At 40.0% G+C, this 23,120-nt stretch overlaps 1 protein-coding gene across 8 annotated transcripts; it reads right to left on the bottom strand.

Annotated features, from left to right (window-relative positions):
• Positions 1-222: 222 nt before the first annotated feature.
• On the bottom strand, positions 223-22,392 carry LOC110044017 (organic cation transporter protein-like). Of its 8 annotated transcripts, none has more exons than XM_089278698.1 (11): positions 22,007-22,392; positions 16,437-16,717; positions 8,405-8,688; positions 6,942-7,170; positions 5,300-5,498; positions 3,983-4,198; positions 3,438-3,572; positions 2,874-2,971; positions 2,324-2,435; positions 1,490-1,562; positions 223-916 (listed from the first exon to the last, which is right to left on the bottom strand). In XM_089278698.1, the coding sequence occupies exons 3-11, from the start codon at positions 8,684-8,686 to the stop codon at positions 716-718; spliced, it is 1,545 nt and encodes a 514-aa protein (XP_089134824.1). In that variant the 5' UTR covers positions 8,687-8,688; positions 16,437-16,717; positions 22,007-22,392; the 3' UTR covers positions 223-715. The 8 variants fall into 8 exon arrangements, with proteins under 8 accessions (XP_089134824.1, XP_089134823.1, XP_089134825.1 ...); XM_089278697.1 differs by lacking the exon at positions 22,007-22,392 and adding an exon at positions 21,332-21,646; XM_089278699.1 differs by lacking the exons at positions 16,437-16,717; positions 22,007-22,392 and adding exons at positions 9,715-9,959; positions 10,713-11,316.
• Between the last annotated feature and the right edge of the window lie 728 nt (positions 22,393-23,120).

Here is a 23,120-nt window from a genome sequence, read left to right as displayed (position 1 = left end):
CTTTAACAACGGCTGGTTATGGAGCCTATTCCGTCTTAAGTGGTTTCTTTTAGGAGTCAAAGCTTGACCCACAACCAGATTGGCCTCTAGCCATTTAGCGGTTTAATTCAAATTTTCTGACGGGGCTCAACTTTCCATACGGGAGTCCTTCCCCCGGGGTCTGCGATCAAAGCAATAATTCCTCGCAGTTTTGCTGGCGTGGCCAAGAAAAATAAAATGACATAACAATCAAAATTTTATTTATCTAAAAATACAAACAATTATAATAAAAACCTAAATTACGACAAAGTTATATCCTAGGCACGAATATTTCGTAACAGCATTTTTTTATTTCCCGGAATTTTGACGTGGGGTCATAGGGACTGATGCTGAGAAAACTAATCATTTCACTGACTAGTGCCCAGTTTCCCTGAAGCACTCGGTTGTTCATTTCGGCTATTTCTCAGTTGGCGCATTTCCATGCATTATTTGAGTTTTGTATAAGATGGCTACAAACTGTAGCAAACTCCTATAAGAAGAACAAAACATTTAACCAAAATAGTTAAAAATTGTATTTTAATCCTTCAAAACTGTAGAAAACCACCCTTAAACTAAATTGCCTTTTACAGCTGTTTTAGTAGCCATTGAGCCATTACTCTAAAATATAGACCCATTTGCAGTATAACGTTGATTACAAAACAAATAGAGAAAACAATTCTTATTTTTTTGCTCTCAGTCACATTAAAGTGTCTTCCTCTTCTTTGCCATCTCTTGTAATTTTGTTGCCATTTTGTTCTTCTATTGGCTTCTTTTTATCCTGAGTCAAATCTTCCATGGTTGGTTTATTGAGAGTCTCTGGTAAAGTCATGCACACAATGGCAGCTGCAGATGCGAGACCGGCCATTATTCCAAATGGCAGAAAACGATGGATTTCAAGCTGATGAGAAAATAGAACATACATTTGGGGGTGATGATTGATTCTTCAAACCCGCAGATTTACGGTTTACCGGGAGCCCATCACTAGGGGGGCAACCAGGTTCGAGCCCTAGCCGGGGACATTATGTTCTTGGGCAAGGCACTTTACTCCCACAGTGCCTCTCTCCACCCAGGTGTATAATTAGGTGTCGACGAATTTAATGGTGGGAGTAACCCTGCGATGGACTAGCATCCTATCCAGAAGGGATTAGAAATACTCATAGTTGCTTTACGCTACAGAAACAGGAGATATCCACCGGTCTGACGGACCACTTGGCTCGTATACAGACTTTACCCTTTTTTCACCTGGATCAGGATGCCAGTTCATCGCTGAGTTATCCCACAAAATTATATACGCGCCGGTACCCATTTATACACCTGAGTGGGGAGAGGCACTCTGAGAGTAACGTGTCTTGCTCAAGAACACAATGTCTCCGACCAGGATTCGATCACCCAAACCCCGACCGCTCGATCCAGAGGCGAGCCAATAAGCATTAAGCCACCACCACTATTCCTGCGTAGGACAAAAACTTACCAAAAGCGGAGCATAAGCTGAAGCAAAAGCACTGACTCGGGCAGAGGCTGTTGATGTACCCATACCAACATTCCTGGAAATTAACAATGGATAGTTTAGTGAAATCATCCAAGTTTCCTTCCAAATGGATGTGACTATTGTAAGAATAAAAACTTGAATTTCAGATAATTTTGTGTGCCATGAACTGTTTAGCACTTTTGTCTGGAATGCTGGAATTTTAAATTTTTCTACACTGTTTAAAAGATTTTTTTTCTGGAGGAAAAACACTGCGCAATCAAATTCAGTATACGACGTAGGTACATTATTATGCCCATTAAAGGCCCTAGTCAGCCACACCTTTTTTTTGTTTACATGCGAAAGTTTGGCTATTACATTTTATTCGGAGCATGTCGAAACGAAGGAAATCACTGTAAAACTACCTAAACAAACTTACTTTCAGAAACACAACTTACAGTAAAGCAATAAGATTTCGTAATGCAATATCGATAATTTCGGTGGCATCGAAAATGGGGGGCGCTGACTAAGGACCTCTATAAGTTAACTTCACTTCTCAGGAAAAATTGTACTTTCATTGGCAATGGTTTAAAGAATAACATTGATCCATGCTTTTAGTGCTGCATCATCGAGTTATGATGCACCTGGGAAGTTTTGAGAAGTCTGAGAACCGGCTTGAAAGAATTGCTCCGCTGCGCCTCGATTAACTTTTATGCTTCTTTTGAGATCTCCAATCTCCAATCTTCCAGCGTCCATGATTACACACTTGCACGTAATCTGTAACGTGATCCATTCAATTAAATGTAGACAAGCTAAAGGCCTAATTATAGTTTTTCATACCTCACAGTAGTTGGAAACAACTCTGCAGAGTAAATGTACACCAGGGAAAATGCAATCTCACTATTAAACCTAGCGACGACCATGGACATGAAGATTTTGCCAGCCATGTAACCTGATAGCAATAAAACACATCTAATTAATTTTATCTTGACAAATGGAAAGGAGCTAAAGAGGAAGAGAAAGTTTTCAAAATGCCCCGAAGGTGAATTCAATTCATCATTCATTACAGTTTATGTAGATTCAGGACTATTAACCCTTTGAAGGACTTTTTCGTTTTCGTGTATATAGTTTTCAGTATCGAAGTAAAAGTTGCCCAACTTTGCCACTTTATCTGAAATTTATCTTGGAGCAATTTAGTATGACGTCATCGTACATGTACTCAGATCTTAGTTTTCTATGGCAGACGTAATTAGGAAAAGTAAATTTTGCTTAAATATAGACCTCCTTTTTTATTTTAGATACCAAACATGATTTTAGTTGATGGTCAGACTTCATTTCATTGTCCATATTGTCTCAAACATGTCCAGTTGCAAAATTTCATTTTCTTTACCTTTATCATATTCGGCTTTATCTGACAGTAAGAGAGTGCCAATCGCTCCCACGGCAGCTAACAAAAATGACACTCCAAGTATTTTTCTCCGTCCAAACCTGTTAAATTGAGCAAATAATTAATTTATATATACTTGTACTTCGATGTAGCTACATGTACCTTCTGAATGCCGCCGAATGAAGGCGTATCAAAGATATATCAGAGACGGCTTTAGAGCTTTGCGACCTATTCAGTTAACCAAGATTGTTTAATTTAGTCGACCTCTCTTATATTGGACTGTCGAAAGGGAGTCGTTCTTTACTTTGACACATAAGCCCTACTGGTAAGGCGCTGTAACTGGGTTATACCTGAAAAGTGATCCGATGGTTTTTGTTTAAGAATGTTTATCTTGTAGCAAATAATATCTTCAAACACTTCAATATTAAATGAGGGTCACTTGGAAGAAAAATGAGGAAAGATAGAAAGGAAGTGTTGCCTTTTAAATAAAGAATGGACATAACAAGAGCAGCATGCATATGCATCAACTAATGAAGCCTTACGCTCAGCGTTATTTTAACCTCTTACCTCATTGTCAAGACAGCACTGATTGGATAGGCGGGCAAACCAGCTACAGTGGAAATCAACACGTTGATGTAGATATTGCCACCAACAAACGGGGCACTAAAGGCTATACCCCAACTAATAAAAGAGGCAGCGAACCTGTTTATTGAGAATGAGGGAGAAAGTTAGCTCTCGCATATTCACTACTGAATAAATTCCAAAAAATGTTTTGTGTGGACTGTCTCGAATTGGTCTCCTTGAAAATCTCTTGAATAGGTCTTACATTGCGCTACTATCACTATATAATTCTCTTATCCTACTCCTGGAGTGAAATCCCACTAGATCTATTGTAAGGAGCCAATGCAGTTGTCAATAGAGTTAACTACACAGGTTTTTTTAATCACCATTTAACTGAAAATGCAACAACATGAAAGAACACCGAGCAAGTCTTCCTAGATAAAAGCTAGATGTTGCTGCTGGGTACTGGATCCACCGGCTATCCATGAGGGTGAGTTTTATCACATATCACAATGTAAATGTTTCGGTTTAGCATTTCAAAGTGCACTTACCACATCAGCCAGGAACCAAGCGTCTTGTGAATCATTCTTGGTGATATAAACAAATCACGAAAGTCACCAAGTCTTTCGTTTTGCTCGTCACTGGATAAATACAGCTTTTCATCGGGCATTTCTTTGCCATTCAGCCTGGCTACCTTGCTAAGAATTTCCCTCGCCTCGGTCACGCGACCCTTCTTTAGAAGCCAGCGAACGGACTCTGGAATGAAACTGTGGAGCAGTCACAAACAAACAAAACAGGATCAATATCCACGTACAGGCCGGCGTAATTTCAGTACACCGGACGTTTTGAGAAATTTACGTATCTCGCGTAGTGTGACGACTTTTCTATTTTGCATCTTTTGTAGAAAAAACTGGTCTCTCATGCACTATAGTTGCGCTTTACAATTTTACTGAGCACGTTCCGATTGGTACAGTATAGCACTGCCCCGGTAGAGCACTGCAGAAATCGTAGATCCAAATATCGTTCAAGCCTGATTTTTCTTCCAGCCGTTGTTCTTTAAGTTGTGTAAATAGCTGTGGTGATCATCCATGTTTTCACACATCTCAATATGTTATAACCAACTTTAAGCTGTATGCATAATTAATTATTATATGACTAAGAAAATTACTTCATTGTGATTGGCTGAAAGCAGGTCAATTTATCGTTATTTCTTAATTTGCACTGCAGCGCAAATTAACGCGTTCACGTTCGCAATTTTCTCAGTCATACAATAAATGAATTACCGTATGAAAACTCGAGCAATCAGAATCCTCCATAGGGAAAAGATGGCGACTGGTAAATTTACTCATAATTCTTAGCGCACGAAAACCTTAACAAAGTTCATAAAAGCGTACAGAAACTAAAGTTATAAAATCTTCAAAGCTAGGCTACTAAATGTCCTTAGTACAGGGACAAATATTGTAAAAATTTGACTTTCTTTGTGCCTTATAGGCTGGGATAGGTTCGCAAGGCATCGTGGAAAAAAACTGTTCAGCCGCCGTCTTTTCTCCTACGGTGGATTCAGGCTACTCGTGACATTTGAAAATTCTTTCAAATTGCACTTGCCAAAAGGCTTGTGAAATTTAGAGAGAATTGTTAAATATCACTCGTAATGCTAATCTATACCCGCAATTGCACTCGCATTCAATTCTCACGATTACCTATACAAATGAGAGCGGAATGCATGCTGTGCTTCGACATGATAAACACGATGAAAATCGAAAAACAAACTTTTCCTTACATTCCGAGATGAAATCATGATCAAAACACAAACAGTGCTTTTTTTTTTTTTTTTTGAATTGTTCTTAATAAGGTACTGCAGTACTTACAAAAATCCGGCTGCGAAAAATATCCCAGGAATTCCAGTGACTATAGTGAGCTGTCGCCAATCTCTGATAGCGTAAGCAACACCCGCTAAAACCATGGTGAAGAGAAAGAAGCCAGTCCATACTAACCCCCCCGCAAAGCCTCTGTAACGTATGCCAGATAACTCTGTTACTAGTACAAATAACGGGATGCTGTACGCACCTGTATAAAAAGAAAAAAAATCAGCCTCCTCTTTTAATTCCCTTGAGTCGTAGTTCTAACCTAATCTTCCAACCGCCTACTAAGGTTCGTAATTTTATAAATGGCAGATTATCTTTACTTTTGATATGGTTAACAGGATGTTGATTTACAAAAAAAAAAAAAGATAGCTAACGTTCGCCGGAAGAAACACCACCAAAGAACAAACAAAAAGTGCGAACGTTCTTCACAACTTTTAGGCATTGTTTCGATTCAGTTGTGTATTAAGTGACTTGACAATGAAATCCCAGAAAGCAATAAGCCAATTTAGTAGAATTTCACCAGAACACTAATGCAAATGCTGCAATCTGATTGGCTACGCTATTCTGCACTGTCAGCCATTAGTGTGCAGTGGCTGGAGGTCGTCTTCGAAATAGCGACGTTTTTTTCATTTTTCCAAAGTTTTGGAGGAACACAGTTTTGTAACTTTGCTTTGAGGTTTTCTGTATATTGTTTGGCCTTCTGTTTTGAGTTTTAATAATCACTCTATACACAAAACAAAGCAGCAAAAAAAGAAAAAGTTATAATTCGGTTAACTTTTAATCCTGGGATAGCGTTAACAGGCTTCAGAACAATCCTACCCTGTTTTCAACAAGTTAACCAAGGATGAGCCCGCGATCCGATCGAAAACCAGCCCTTGGTCAGCGGTTAACTTTAAAAAAACACTCGACCTCGATGAGATGTAAACTTAAGCCCGCGATATGGTCACGTGATACTGGTCAGCGGATACCTTGTTTTGACAGGTGTCAATTGATCATAACTTGGATGTCCAATATCAAAGAAGTACATATCTCTGTCAACTTATTATTTGGAGTTATAACCGCCGTGTTGCGCGACTCCGTCGTCGTCGTCGCCGCCGCCGTCGCCGTCGTGTGTACGCGCCCACAAGCAATAACGCTAGCCATGATAACCATGAGAAAATCAATTTATGGGTTTCCCTTTCTTTCCTGTATGAGTATGGGACTCCGCTTGGCGGCCCTTCGGGCCGCCGGAGCTCCGCTATAAATTAATCATATCTAATTATTCATTAGCTTATTTTGAACGGTAAGCAATAAATGTTTTTCGTGTGCTTTCAAAACGAGTTACAATAGATATGCGATATGAGCAATATATCTCGATAAAAATGGTCAAGGCCAGAAGCCATTATTTTTGAGATATTGTGGCATAATCATTTAAAAACTCAAATCGGAGATGATTAATTCAATATGGAGGATTCTTTAAAACGTATGAGGTCATCTTGGCTCCTTTATTTTGACCTCAAAATTGGCGACAAGTGACGATCACCATGCAGGAACTGAAGACAACATCCTTACATCCTCTGAGATGCAGAATGGTGACTGACCAGCCGAGGAACGAGGAACGGCCTCGCCAAGAGCACCACAACAAAGTCACAGTTATACAGCTTACCTATCGTGAACCCAACAATAGCACGGAAAAGGGCGAAAACCCAGAATGCAGGAGAAAACGCTGACACCAAATGAACTATGCAGCAAATAAACCCGCAAATGAACAGAGGCCGCTTCCTGCCAAACTTGTCAGAGAAGGAACTCACAATAAGACTGCCAATGAAAAAAGCGGCGAAGATGACTGAGGTGGAAACGAATCCCAAAAAACCACGTTCACACACAAGTTCAAACTGTGAAAAAAAATAAAATAAAATAATAATAATAATAATAATAATAATAATAATAATAATAAAATCAGAAAGAAGAATATCAAGTAAAATTTAAAGCGAGAGGTCTTATTAATGATGAAGGTTGGACATGTAGAGTGATAGAGTCATTAGCCATTAGCCATAGAGTCCTATGGCTAATGTACGTTTATTTCAGAAATAGAAAAGTCACAATGATCGTATTTATATCGAGTTACAGGGGAAGTTTGGGATGGCGCGAAATGGGAACAAGAGCCACGGGCGTCGCACACTCATTAACTAATCGTCGTCAATAAAAGTACAGACACACAGATGACGCAATAGCGCGGTTCTTGGAAATTTCGCCAAACTTAATCAGACGTGTAATTAGTGCTCTCGATTCCCGATAAAAACGAAAAACTGCATCTAAATTGCATCTAAGCGTTAATACTTTGAACAGAAAATCATCAACGTACAATTATTTAAGATAACTTGATTGAGCTGCAAGGCCAAAAACACGTATTAGTCAAAGCTTAACGTTGGATTCGATGAATAGAACCAGTTCAATTTGCCGTCAGTATTAATCTGGATGATTCAAGTTTGATCGAGTAGATGAATTACTCAGTTATAAACTGAGCGATTTTTCAAATATTTCAAAATGGAAAATGGTTAGTTCTAAAAACTGCGTTTTTGCGTTTTAGTCTCGAGCTATTGGAAGTAGTTTGAATTTTTTGTCATTGTGAAACATTTTGCTTGAAAAACCATGATTCAGATAATCTCGCACTTTTGTCCAGCGTTTTCGCTTGAGGGATGTCTATGCTTGATCGTTTTGTCTCCCTGTCCATGTATAGAACGAATTCGCGAAAACTTTTTCTGCGTCTGTCCTCTATCATATTCTTGAATTATTTACTCTTAAAGTGACCTGCCAACAATGTCAGCCGTTGAGTGTTCGAACAGTAAACCACCGACCGACCGACCGACAGACCGACAGACCGACCGACCGACCGACAGACCGACATGCCGACTGGCCGACCGACAGACCGACAGACCGACATGCCGACTGGCCGACCGACTAACTAAGTGATTGATTGATTGATTGATTGATTGATTGATTGATTGAGTGAGTGAGTGATTGATTGATTGAGTGATTGACTGATTGATTGACGGACTGATTGATTGTTCATATCGACTTTATAGTTGACGGTGCAAACAGTTGGAATGCAGTATAAGTTTAATTTACCTCAGTGACAACTGATGTGAAGTCATCATTGAATTCCCAGTCCTCTCTGGGAATATCACATCTGTGATTGTACCGTTTGTCGCCCAGACTGATGGTCTCTGTAAAAGGACACGTGGAGTTATTTTTGCACTTCCACCCGGGATCTGACGCAATGAATACCGATATCATCACAGGAATGGCCCACCAAAACGCATAACATAAATTGAAAAAGATGTTGATGACGATTTGGTAGCGGCCAAAGCTGCCAATCTTTTCCAAAAACTCGTCCGTGGTTAGCTTCATTGCTGAAAAAAAAAATGAGATAAATTAAATCATGCCCATCTGTTCACATTGATCCAGTGATTTACAGCACACAGCACCTTGTTGTGGAGAGAACTTATTATTGACAGTATTATTAAAATATAGGCTGAAATCAGTATTTAAAATGTTCAGATTTGATGAATAGTGCTAACTGCACTTCATTTCAGATATGTTTCACAAGTGATAAGGCCTATTAAAAAAGACAGCAACTGCAGCCTGATTTATTTGAGTAATCAGCGAGATTTGTACAACTCTCAGCGCTTTAAACTTTTGTTAAGACTTTTTACCACCACGACTTCACGTTTGCGGTACTTATTCTTCGCTAAGGTCAGTTCTTAAAGCAAAACGAAATTTTGTAGCCATGGAACTTATGCCACTGATATAATGGTCCCCGGGATTTGGCTAACCGAATATTTCCCTGGAAGTAAAAGGTAACCCAGAATTTCAAAACTGAAGCTACCGTTTTCAATATTTTTAAGAGTCCCTGTCCATAAATATGGAAAATAACTCGCAAGGTTAAAATCGTCATTCGACGCGCCATTTTATTAAACAAGTTTGAGAGCCTCGCATGCAAAACCACATCATTCTTTCGTCTTTAAAACACTCAAATATTTTTGTGCAATGTTTAAATGTGTACTGGGTTGATTTTAGGGAATGTTGCGTTGTCTTTTTGGGTGCAAAATAATTAAATTTCGAAGACATGTATTACATTCACGTAAAAGTACTTCGTAGAAATAATTGATTTTCACCATGTGCGAAACCTTCAAATGGATTGAGCTTCTGGTGGTTGAAACGCAGAAGGATGGTCTACAGATTCCCGTAAAAATTGCTTTGGGCAAATGATTGTGAGCGACGCGAGAGCTTATCAAAGTACGTTAAAAATGCAGATATTTGACCATCCGTCGTCAAATTTCAATTTACGGGTTAGACATATTTTAGCTCGCGCCACATGTCTTGAGCTATATTAAGTTGAAATAGATACAGAGCTGATAATTTTGAAATGTTCTAACCTTATTTGCTGTGAAAGGCAGGTCCAAAAGCCGATTTGACGTGTTTCTGTCACCATTCGTTGCACATAAAGCGTAAGTTTGCTTTTGCTTACAAAACGTCCGATGTACATCGCCAACTGTCAACAGACAACTTATTTACACCCGCTTTCAGTGTTACGTGCACAGGCGATATCTTTTGACCATGTCTCGACATTCCATCTTTCGACATGCTATGTAAACGACTGAAATACGGTTTACCTGTGAAACTAGCAATTTTTCCGGTTATTAGCGGAACAAATGACAAGTATATGATAATTACTGACCTCAAATTAATGAAGAAGATTGTGGACTCCCGATTTACGGGATAATTCAAACGATTTTAGGCCCAGTTCAGACGTCGTACTTTTGCCGTGCCGAACTAAATTCAGGATTTAAGTTCGACAAAAGCACGGCAGAAGCACGGCGTCTGAATCAAACTTTTGCATAAAGTCCGGCAAGCAATTAAGTTCGACAAGCTCTGCCGTGCTACACGACTCTGGCACGGCAGTGATTCAGACGTCGTGCTTTTGCCTAGTCTCCTCCGCAGCCGTTTTTTGGGATGTCACGCAACGCTCCCCCCAAAGAAACGTTTCTTTGGGGGGAGCGTTGCGTGACATCCCAAAAAACGGCTGCGGAGGAGACTAGCTTTTGCCACGCTAAACAAAATTCATAAATTATATTAATGTATTTTGGCGAGATTGCGTTCCCACGGGGAGTTAGGAGGAGAATTGCTACGAGGCATCACTAAATGCTGAATTTGGTTCGACTCTAGCACGACGTCTGAATCAGAGTTGTTTCTTTGCCGTGCTACAGTCGAACCAAATTGAAATTTAGTTCGGCACGGTAAAAGCACGACGTCTGAACTGGGCCTTAGTGTACTCGATCGGCTCTCAATATTAACTTCGGGTAGAATTGGGCCGCTACCGCTCAGTTAATACTCGAAAGATGTAAACATTCAAAGTAGTCGATTTATCACTCACAGAATGTTTTCTTGATGCTCCTAGCCTTAGTTTGATGTCAAATAAATCCATCTTTCATGACTAAAAGTCGAGGTCGACCGTAAAGAAGCAACTTGTGCTTACATTTTGACGTAGGCCAGGTTACATAGCATGTCGAAAGACGATCATCGTTTCATCTATTGCTGCTTGAATCCTTGCTTGCAGCGGTTCCTTGTTTCTTCGTCACGCAATGCTGTCATCCCTTTTAGGGGGGTAGGGGTAGGACAATTTCTATCCTAATACGTAAGGCTCCGTAAGGCTCGGAACCACAAGGAGCACACAATCTTGTTGAGTACGAACAGATTAAATTAAGCAATGAAAAGAATGAACAGTTAACCATTGCCCGTGTTGTCATCTTTTACTACACCACCGCTGCCTACACGCCCTGCGTAAATATCGTAACATTAAACTCGTACCTAGGTCTTTTCGCGCTGTGCAATTATTTTTGGTTTGCGTATAATACAGTGGGCTACCCTCGGGGAAATTGGAGGTAGCCGCTTAATTGGGGTTGGCCGCTTAATAGAGGTTGGTGTACCTTGAATATTTTTTCACTCTCGGGTTATAAATCTCTTAGTGAACATGGACTCAGTTCAAGACAATCATGATAGACGTCATTCTCGGAGACCCAGGGACAGTTAGTGGGAGCGGGGAAAAGTCTAAACGGGTGAGAAAATAGTTCGGGCGAAGACCCGTTTAGACTTTTTCCCCGCCCCCACTAACTGCCCCTGGGTCTCCGAAAATGACGTTTATCATGATTCTCTTGAATTGACTCCATGTCTACTAGGAAATTTAGCTAAATTTGTAACCCGATAGTGAAAAAAATATGGTATAGGTAAAAGTTTACCTCAGTAATGCTCGGGCCATTTAGAAACTATGAACAAATGGAAAATTGACATGTGGTGTGTGTATACATGATCTAATTTTATCCTACAACTATACCAAAAACTCTGTATTGTGTAAATGAGTTTCTGTGAAGTCATTCATAACAAACAAATCAATTCGAGCCAGTTTAGGTGATCATCAGTCTGCAATAAGGCAGTGATGATAGAGTAAATATCATTTCAGTCGTCACAATTTCTTGCCAATTTTGTTTGAGGTGCGCCCAAAAAAAAAATTTCAGAGTAGGCCTGATCGAGCACTACGCCGATCAAATACTATAGCAACAGTTTTCTGTGATGTTTTGTTTTAAGAGAGAATGACGCTGAATAATACATAATTCATTCATTGTGTCAGTGGCTCGGCGTAAGCTCAGTCAAACACTGTGAAATGCAGAGGGGCTGAAACAGCTTTTCGCGTTACACGAACGGATTAAAGTAACGGGTAAAGGTTAATGTTACTTTATTCTCGTTTTAGGACTCCATAAAAAAAAAATAATAAAACTGACTCACCATTCAATGACTTAATTATAATACAACTTTCCGCTTGATGACTCGAATAAATTACCCTTTAATTAATAAGTTTACGTTTCAGCCGGTGCGTATCGATGAGCCGGTATGTTTGGCACACTCACGCGATCGAATGAATACTTTCAGTATTTGCAAACTGCATGGCTGGTCAACGAATCTGCTTTTCCTTACCCATTTAAATTTACCCAAATGTAGTGAAGTATATTTCAAACCAGAATAAAATGAAACATTCAAATTAACGCACGAGTTTGCTCAGTCTTTTAAAATGTCAACAAGTGCAAACAAACTCAAACACACTCTCAAATTCAGACAACGACACTTCACAACTACTCAACAGTACGTCTGTTGCTCATGCATTAACTATTCATATATATATAAATGACTTAATATGTCTTGCACAGTTTTGTCAGCTACCTTAACTGCTGCTGTTTTTATGCGGTCCCGCCTTACCAAGGCCAACATTCATATTGTCAGACTCCAGGCGACGAACCTACTTAAAAAACACCGACGCGGTTCGCTGTATTGAATGTCCGCTCTGAGTTGCTTTCATTTAACTATGACTACACGCACTCGCAAGGACATTGCAATACAAACAAGGCATGGCAGGTGTTCGTGGCAGAGTATGGAGCAACGGTTTGGCAAAATGTTTATGCACAGTTTACGCTGTAACTCGTTCTTGCAACGAACATTACTGTCATAATGCACTTACCTGACTAATGTCTGTTCGCGGGTGACTGTTAAACCAGACTGCTGCTAAACTAAACCAGAATTGGCATTAAACTTGCCAAGTAACGTATTTCACAACAGAAGAGACAAAACGTGAATTTTATCAGCACAACTGTTTTGAATGAGAATAGCATGCAATTTTCGAGGGTCTTTTCAAAGAGGCTTAAACAATAGTTGCTATTCTTATTCAATCGGGATGCAAATAAATGCAAATCAGGGGCGTAGCGACCATACACGCAAGTGCGCCCGTGCGTACAGCTGAAATCTGGACAAATGTTTTTTATATTCCCAGGAGCCATAATTGGGGACGGAGACCGTAAGCGCGCGCCATTTCTAGTATTGGGGTTGTCCCCATGATATGGGACAATAATTCTATTTTTAGAACAAATTGCGCCATCGCCTGCGGCACACGCGCGTACATGCTGCGAGGATTTTTGCGGATGTCGCGCAGGGGAAATGGCGTCCGAAATTCCCGAAATTTTTCATGTTTTTGGCCCACAACTCAACGCGTTTACATCTGTTGGAATTTTGCCTAAGTATTTTCGTCGTAAGCTGCTCCAGTTTGAGTGAAGTAAGACAGTGTCGAGTTTAGGTATGTTCCGCTGTAAGCTTACATATATCACTGACCAAGTTGTGTTCCGACGAATGCTTCTTTTACATGAGCTGTACATTACTCCACTTTAAATTTCACAGATGTTGAAGATTAACAGCTTTTCCATTACACAGCAAAAAACTAGCTGGATATATTTAGATATAGCAGAGCTTCAGGACTTCAGAGTTTCCTAGTTCCTCTTGCCACACGCTTGCGAGGAATTTGTCAGTCGATCGCGACCGAAAAGTAGAGCAAAATAATTGCTAGTTTGAGTTTCGCTTGAATTGTAAGCAACGCTTGATGTTTCATCAAGGCCCAATGACTTCACTTCCGTAGATACTGCTCAGTTTTATTCGTGTAAAAACCCAGTAGATTCTCTGTTGTGTTAAACAATACAATTGACGTTCAATTGACGTTCTCAGCAAAAAAAAACACGTACTGGTTTGAAAAATATGGAAATAGGTTCTTAGATGGTGTGATTTTTAATTCTCCAAATACGTTCGGCATCTTTAAGTCCTTTTGTTCATTTCACGGGTTTTTGGCTTCGCATCGGAAAACGTAAATAGTGTCTTTGTGTTCAACCAATGAGTTGATTTCCCAAGTGTCCTTGTACGTGATTGATTTAATTAGTTATGACAAATAGTTTTTTTAGTATCTTGCTCTAGGAACTTGAAGTACTGTTAGCGATAGTGTTTTTCAAAAGTAAAGCTATGCTTTTCCCGAAGCGAAGCCAAAGCGAACTTGTTCCTTGGGAATAACTCTTGTTATTGAAAAGTAATAATTATCTTGTAGTTCAAAGTTGAATAAGGTTATTGTATACAAGGTGTTAGTTGTAAAGGCAATTGTTCTTTAGTGCCTTGTTTGTACAGGGACCATCGACCAGAAATATCGTAAACAACTTAGTATTAAAATATGGAGTAGGCGGAACAAGCTAGAGCAGCAAAGGAACGCCCTTTCTTCTTCGAAATCTCGTACAAGTTGTTGTTTGAACATTGCGTGCGCAATAACTTTTAGTTTGACTTTTCTGGTACAATCTTGTTACTTTAGTTTATGTTATTCTGTAAAAATATTCCTTGTAATTTTTATATTGCTTGCGTTGTTTTATCGGGGCCAGATAGCTAAAGTATGTAAGTGAAAATTTAGAAAAAAAGGACGATTTTGACAATGTTTGCGTAATCACAGAGATGAACCTTCCCGATGTAACACCTTCGTGTGAAGCGTACTGCGCAAGTCATTGTGTAAGAATTGATTACGAATCTTGACATTTTCTGACATTTTGATGGATGATTGACAGTTCGTATCTGGTCCCCATAAAAGAACTCGAGTAGAATTTCCAAGCCAGAACCAGTTGAACGCCGAACCCATTGAGTGTGCTGAGAAGACAAATAAAGAAGTTATAACCAACGATCCATTGTAGTAGTGAGAGCCGAGCTGACCCCCATCAAAGTTCTCAAGTTCTCCTATTACAGTTGTCGATGAATGAGAGCGCCCGCCGATGCGTGTTTTGTAAAGTCAGTAAACATGACAACTTGTACTTCCGCCGCACTTTCGTGTGAAAGCGTACATCGAACTCAAACAATAACTCTATAGTTTTTAAATATGTTTAAGATTGATAACATATTAAGAGCTGAGCTGAAAATATGTGAATAAAGCAGAAATAATCAGCAAAGTTACTATGACGCTTTCTTTAATCAACTTCGAATAACGATTTCGATTTTGTTGATCGAGCTATCAAAACTCCTTGTTTAATTTCATTTTCGCAGCGTAAAACTTCACTATGCTTATGTTGGAGAAACACACATGATGTTAGTAGCCTTTTTTTGCGTTCGTGAAATTTATTACAGCGTCTCAGCACAAAAGATAACGAAAGAAATCTTTGTCAAGATTTGTTGACAATTGAAAACACCGACTCGGAGTTGAAAGTGCACGAGCTGCACTATGCAAATGAGCTAATTGTACGCGTCAGACTTTCCTTTCAAAAACTTTTGCAAACTCACCAAACAAGCAGAAACAATAAGAAACCGTCAAAACAGGTTTTGGTCATGATGAGCCATTGTTTGAGGAACTCACAAATTAACTCGATACCAGAGTAGAGAGTTTTCTTGCTATATTCTTAAGTCAGAACAAACGCAAAAACATACGCGTAAGCTTACAACTAGCGTGAGCAGGTCTTATTATTCATTCCCAGCGAGAGATTGAAGTCTTGTTTTCGACCCTGAAAAACCCACCTTTTCCGTTAGCTCAGAGCATAAAACTACATATAAGCGCCCTGGTTCGTATTCCCTGCCTTATTCCCTGCCATCGCTGTGAAAAATACCCAAGAGAATCTCTCAACTCTCACCATTTGATCACGCAACGTGACAACATCCACGCGAGAACCCCCGACATGTGCGTGAATCCGCGCGGATATATGACGTCAGGATGGCGCAATTTGTTCTAAAAATAGAAAAATTGTCCCATATCATAGGTGCGCGCGAATTAATCCCGAGACTTACGGTCTCCGTCCCCGATTATGGCTCCTGAATGTACATATTTTGGCAAATGTTATTCTCCTCCAATATCAGCGGCGTTGTAATCTTCTTCATAAGACAGAATCGATTGACTTTGATTTGTCCTGATTCATGTTTTCTTCGGCTCAACAGCAGAACTTGCGAAACGTTTCGGGTGTCGGGCCAAGAAGTAGATAGACCGAGCGAGTTTAGAAGCTTGGAGACACAAAATGTTTCATATTTTTCACTTTTTGCAATCTGATTTGTTTCTTGGAATTGTAAATCCATTTTCGTGAGCCACGGTATTTAATGCCATCTCCAGTGAGAAAAGTGGCTTGATTTCAATGCCTTTCCTGTTAACTTACATTGACGTCAGGACAGTAAAGCTTTTCCCACCAGCCGTATGCAAGGCAGTTCCTCTCGCTGAAACTAGAGGCACGAGTGACCCTGGTGGCCTACTGGGCTTGAAGACAGATTCTACTCTCTATCTTACCTCGGTCGCTACAAATGTGTAATCATCATTAAACATCCACTCGCTCCTATTGAGATCGCATCGCCGTTTATCAGACGGTGGCAAGGATGTTTCGTTAAAGCAGCACTGGCTGCTGTTTGCCACGCACTTCCATCCCGGATCAGGAGTTATGAAGGTCATGATCAACACCGGAAAGCCAAACCAGAAGAAAACAAGGCCATTGCAGCCGAGCAATAATAGACGCTGGTATCGACCAAAACTTCCGATTTCATCGAATACCTGATCAACGGTGAGGGCCATTTCTGTAAGAAATAACCCAAAAACACTTTTGGTCACACAGAAAAGTTCACGTTATTAGCCATGATGTTGCTTCGTAGGTCCTTAAAGAGATGTGAGCGTTACTTTTGTACTACAACCTCCGAATTAACTTTTTGCATTATTTTGCATTATTTTGTTTCCATCATTTGGTTTCATTGACCCTGAAAATCTCCATTCGGGGAGTGAGCAATTAAGATATTTATTTATTTTCATTTTATTTGATTGGAGGGGGCAGGCCGGAAAGTGAAAGGGTTTGATTGTTTGACAGCCAGTGCGAGTTCCGAGAGAATGGTCAAGTTTTAAAATTTGGTAGACAAACTGAGTTAACGACGAGTCGCGTGTCTTTACATTAAATAATTGCTCCTTTTTGACCACAGAGGAAACTAAATTATAAAACGATAAGTGCTAAGAATGAAGAAAAATTCGATATTTGGTCACCTTTGTCGCAGACGTTGCTATTTAGGGTTGTTAACCTAAGCTTCCTATTTTGAAAGCTCCGACAAAGCTCCGGGGCATGGAATCAAATGATCTCTTCCATGGAATAACTGTTCCCAGGGCGAGTTCCTGCTGGATGGGAAACCGAGTGGTACGGTAATAACCGGATCCTGATCCTAACCTGGGAACCGGGTATTTCCCATGAAACGTTCCTGTTGTTTTTTACAACTGAAGTTTTTGATTTTCTAAATTACGCTCCCATCCCTGAGGGTGCATGGCTCTGGAACCACGCCCCTAAGTGTGTCCAGTGTCAGGTAAATTCGGTTTATTTGGCTACTGGCAGTAAGATTTTGACACGAGATTTAATGGGAATCAGAAAGTCAAGCATTTCTGCTGGGAAAAAGGAACATAGATAAATTTGCCAGGAACAATTTAATTTAAAGCTTTTCGCTGCTAACAAAATCGTTTAGGGTAGGTTTCAATTCCCTAATTAGAAGAGTCTCCTTTATCTTGCAATGTGTATCTGACCGAACTTTTGCTAATATCTCAAAGTGGTCCCATTTTAAGTTGTGACTAGTTGCCGTGACGTGGTCTGCGATAGCAGATGCATGACTGCTACTCGTGTTCGCTTTAAAATGTTCAGTTTTTCTGTCATGCGATCTACGTCTTGTTTTTCCGATGCAGAAATCCTGGCAGTCCCAACAACTAGCCTTATACACAACTTTTGACAGTTGGGAGTGGTTGATCCTATCTTTTTAGGGAATAAAAGACTTGATGCGATGAGCGCTTTGGAAAAGTAACCCTAAGATCAACGCAGCCATAAAATTTATCAATGCAGGTCTTCAGCTGTTTGGTAATAATTTTGTATGGTACCCCTAAGTAAGGTAGAACTAAGATAATTTCCTTTTTCATTTTAATTACATTAAATTAAAATTGCTTATTTGTTGTAATGGGCCATAATGGGCCATAATGGGCTGACGACTTGGTAGTGTTCCTGAAAATCAGTTTTTATTACAGGACTCTAAGCTTGGACATAGTTAATAGAGGGAAATGGTTGAAAAACCCGGTTAACACCAAGAAGCAAATAAACAGGCTAAGATTTATGTTGAAAGGTCCCTGACCCTGCACATCTTTTGCTTTATGCTCATTGACTATGCATTAACTACATAATGCTTCTGTTGATTAGTTGTATCAGCACTTATAACCACCTTTTGTATTTTGCTAGGTTTTGTGCTGGGTCAACCCCCAAGTAGCCGATAAAACATACAGCAAAGAACATGGACATGTTTCTTAACCATCACTCTCTTTAACAATGACTTGGGCCAGAGGCTTCGAGTGCAGGACCACCTGCTATAAATTATTTTGTTAGTTTTCGTGTAATGATCGTCTATCCATGCAAAGAGCGCCGTGATACCGAGCCCTTGATCCCAAATTACTTACACCCTATCAACCTGTGCGAAAATGTTGGCGATAATTATGCGTTATTATGTTTGAAGTTCCTAAACTGCATCTTTGCCTTTTGCAGGTACTAAGTATGGCCTGGCTTCAAGCTGGGTCCTTACTCTGGAAGGAGGTTTGCTAGTAGCAGCCTTTCTCCCCATCACGTTGGAGCTTCCGCGTGCAAGTGCCCGTCACAGATTATGAAAACAGTCATGTATTTTGCATAGTATTTAGCTATTACTGAAATAATTAGGCTCGGATTTATAATTAACTTCTTGGTTCTGATAAACCTGAAACTTGTAATCTAAAAGAACGTTGCTGATCTACGCTACTAGCACTGTTGTGTGACATCATATCTAACTGAAAATATATTCTGATGCTGATTTGTCATGCATACGTCGTGAGTCCTTAAACGAATAGCTATTCACGACGATCTCGTTATTATAGCCCATGTGTCCCTGAACCAGTGGTCAGGAAAACGACCACTGGTCAAGAGTAATGCGAGCTCTCTGCACGAGAGCCATGACAGAGACAACCGTAGACTACGAGTAGTCCCTCTTTCACTCAGTCCGTCGTGCGTGACGCCGCGAAAGAAAACTGCGTGAAAAAAATAGCCGCGCGAAATCCTGGGGGCGAGGAGCGCGCGAAAGGAGGCCTAAGCCAGGGAGTTTGACCTTTTACGGCCGAGTGATTTTTCGGTGTAGGATTTCTTATCTTGACGCCCTCTTATTATCGCCTGTTGTCAATAACCCCGGGAGATTTCCTGAATAAAACTGCTCTACTCTACTCTTCAAGTAGCGAGGCAAAAACATGCCGTGAGAAGTATATCTTCTTTCAGTGTTCGTTCAGCAAAACTGCCAAAGAAGTTTTAAAAAGAAGACGGCGAAGGAGGGATCTTGTAACGATTGTTGCTGCGTCCGTAGGTATAAGTCTAAAACTTATTGCGAAAATTGCAAACGCAGAGTTTCAACCGAGAATTTACCTTAGGTATTTGACATAGGAGATCATCCAATTTCGGTGAAATGTTTGCCGATAGCAGCGGAAAGTTTCAGGTGAATGTCCGGTTTCAAGTGAAAGTCCGGTTCAATCTTTCAAATGGAAGGCAGAAAGGCCAAGCTCAGTGAATTCATATTCACTGAATTGCTCTTGGACGATGCTGTTGAGCGGCGAAATCACTAACACGCTCGCAGTCGGGTTGGAGGCGGAAAGCTTTGCCAAACAAAACACTTGATAAATTTAAATCTTTCCAAAGCCTGTTGGCAGCACGGCTCGCGAAGCGCGATTCCAACGCTTCGATTTGTCCCGGTTCCAAAACATTCTTGCAAGATGTTACACGTATCTCGAATGTTGACAACGCGTTTCAACGCTCCTAACATAAGCCATCATATTTTTGCGTTGTGAGAACAACGCATAATTCAAACTCCCTGGCTTGGGCGGTAGTCCCTCCTTTCGCGCGCTCCTCGCCTCCAGGATTTCGCGCGGCCATTTTTCTCTCGGTTTTGTTTCGCGTCACGCACGACGGACTAAGCGAAAGCTGGACTACTCGTAGTCTAAGACAACCGTCACTCTGGTTTTATTCATTTTGACCGTAACATGTTTGATTAACTTTGCCTTTGACAGCGTTTATCAAGGGTTGACACATTGTGCTACTAAAATCCAGGCACTATTAGGCTCTTAATCGTATCTGTAACAAAATTCTCGATTGTGATTTGCTCTCTGCGCGCCGATTTGTCATAATGTGTCAACTGACCTCTAACGTTTTACATATATTATCATATATCACCCGCACGTAAATTAAAACGTAACGCCCTTGAGCAAAACAGGAACAAATCGAACTTGAAGGGCCATAGTAAAATCTATAGTTATGTTTTTATTCGCATGCGTGCAGAAGCAAGCTTAAGCCTTAGTTTACATTTAGCGATTAAGACGGTCTGGCCTCTGGCCTCAAAAAAAAAAAAAAAAAAAAACATAAACATAAACCAGTATTTCTGTGCATTGTAGTTGCAATTGATCATGCAACAAAAATGATGTTATCTGCAAACTAGTCCAATGTTGTTTAAGATCGGTTTGTCCAGTTCTAACAGGAACTGGCCTTTTCAGCTTCAGTCAACCAGACTATCTAATTGCGTGTTTTACTGGCATAAATTGTAGTGGAGAAACTAAGTCATATGTAAATGTCTTCAAACCTACTTGTGTTTACGTTTGTCGTCGAAACGAGTCAGTCAAACAGACCAATGAGCTCAATGTTCTGTCAGCGAAGGAACGTAGCAGACGGATGGAAGTGGTGGAAAATGTAAACCGTGTCAATAATAGATACAATTATGATATTTTTGTCTGTCAATTTTATTATTAATATTATTTTTCAACTTCGAGGCGCGCCGAAAGTTTGTAACTTATACTAATCTTACTTTAACAATATTGTCACGACTCCAAATCACGAATTTTCAAGTTCCTAACTTTGACCTGAAATGGATGACATGGCGCATAATCACGCTGGGAAACAATTTTAATTTGTATTTCTAAAATTCATCCATCGGTGATAAAGGCTAGTACTAATAAGGATTTGCTGAGCTTTAACCATGCAACCGTTGGGCGTAAGATCAATGGCGATCAAAAGGCTTACGACAATTTACATTTTTTTTATCGGCGATCTTTGTTTTGTTTTAAGCTCGTACGTCTTTATTGACAACATTAGACAGAGTCTTGTCTACTGTTGTACTTACCTCAGTAAACGTGGATGACAGAGTCAACTCCTTTCCTATGCGGACACCTTGATAAAAACGCGCCCGTTATTCTGGTTTGTACGGCAGTCTTGTGAATTTATTAACTGACTGAAAATGCCGCTAAAAGGCTTACAAAACCAATGACGCGCGGCTAGCGAGCATCACATAGCCACAGGGGGTATTGTTATAAAAAAAAAAAATTAAAAAAGAAACATATTTCACGTCTTTCCAATTCCGATGACTCTACAGAGCGGAAACAACGTGCAAATGCAGAATAACGACAAATTCATAAATGTTGACATGCAAAGGAACTTCTCTTAACTCTTAAGATCACTTATTGTCCAGTATTTCGTTTAACATCGATAATGTATTCTTATTACCTGTTCTCAGATGTGAAGTAGCTTATTTAAATTAGCACCATTATTTACCTAAATCTTGAGCAATAGGCATTTCCTCGAACTTATCTTGAACGGAAGATCTAAACGTTTAGCAATTTCCTTTACGAATGTTGGTATTGATAAGACTTGACTTAGTTGTTTATTTTGCTGTAAATCTTAAAGTTCACCTGCCATTATCATCGTACCCTGAGCATATATAAGCATGCACGTACTGTACACATAGTCTTTTTGATTTACCACGATTTACCTTGATCTACCTTGATTTACCCTGCCTTACCTTCGACCTATGTACTACGACGTTTATTCTGCAATAAAGAAGACAAGAGAGTTCCAGATCTGTGAGAGTCCTTGCTGATTTACTGTCCGGCTGACGAGAGACAACGGCCCTGTACCTTTGGCATTGAGTAACGAGTGCCGTGCAGCGAGCCTGTGCTCTTCCGAGCTTTCCCCGCCAAGACAAGTCCGTCCGCCGTTATTCCTGTATTCACAGCACTCCGGCCTGATAGTTCATATCCTCCCTAACCGCGCAGTACCGCACGGAAAACCTTTCGCTACAGTAGACTTTATTTTAACTCAAAAAAGTTTCAGAATTGGTTTTCCGTTCTGTTTTATATAGGTCCCCAGAATTCTCTTCTATAAGCTTCAAAAAATGTTGGAAATGCCCTGTCACGATATTTCAAAACTTCCAGATTTTCTGCCGACTCAAACATATGGCCCATTTATCTGAACTGATGGCAAGGGTGGATTTATTTTGGCACACGTTGGGCATTATTCTATCACTTTTGCTGACACGTACAGCTAACTTTCACACGTATGCACATTGACTTGTTCAAACTTGTTCAAGCTTAGTATCTATTTTGGCCCTTAAGGTGACATTCCAGTGTCGCGTTATTTCACTGAGCTACACAGTCCTGAAAGCGTCAAGGACATTAATCATTGAATCATTGATAAGCTTTGCCTTGTCTGTGGATGCTTACTTGGAATTACTGTACTTGGCTAGATGTTATAGACGTGATTCAAATTTTATTTTATATATAACTGCCCAGTTGTCATCATTTACTATAAAAACATAGATTTTGATGTTGTCACGTTTACGCAATGCCAGCGACGAGCAGGAGTATTGCAACAATAAAAAAGTCAGGTATCCACTTCGCGTCTCTACTTTGTCCATATACGAGATGTGGATTTCGGCGGAGAAAAAACAAATTAATTACAAATAGTTTCATCTTTTATGTTTGGCAATGGAACCCTCGTTACGACAGTTTCGTGTGCTTTTATTAACCGTTAAATCTGGGACCCTAAACTAACACTCTTCTTCTCCGGTCATTTCAACTCTTGAGTTAATGATAGAGAGAACTCAGGATGAAACCCACGAAGTAGGAGAACTTATC

The sequence above is a fragment of the Orbicella faveolata genome, unplaced genomic scaffold, assembly GCF_042242905.1.
Source record: "Orbicella faveolata isolate gen_17 unplaced genomic scaffold, um_ofav_v1 contig_46, whole genome shotgun sequence".
NCBI classification, from domain to species: Eukaryota; Metazoa; Cnidaria; class Anthozoa; order Scleractinia; family Merulinidae; genus Orbicella; species Orbicella faveolata.
This window is presented reverse-complemented; position numbering and strand designations above follow the sequence as displayed.

Bases quoted from the DNA above. Each gene is read 5' to 3' on its own strand.
- LOC110044017 (XM_089278698.1), bottom strand. From the start codon at position 8,686: ATGAAGCTAACCACGGACGAGTTTTTGGAAAAGATTGGCAGCTTTGGC. The intron at 2,436-2,873 runs GTAAAGAAAATG...TATTGCTATCAG, and splicing joins TAAAGCCGAATATGATAAAG to GTTACATGGCTGGCAAAATC. The intron at 1,563-2,323 runs GTATGAAAAACT...GTTAATTTCCAG, and splicing joins TTGTTTCCAACTACTGTGAG to GAATGTTGGTATGGGTACAT.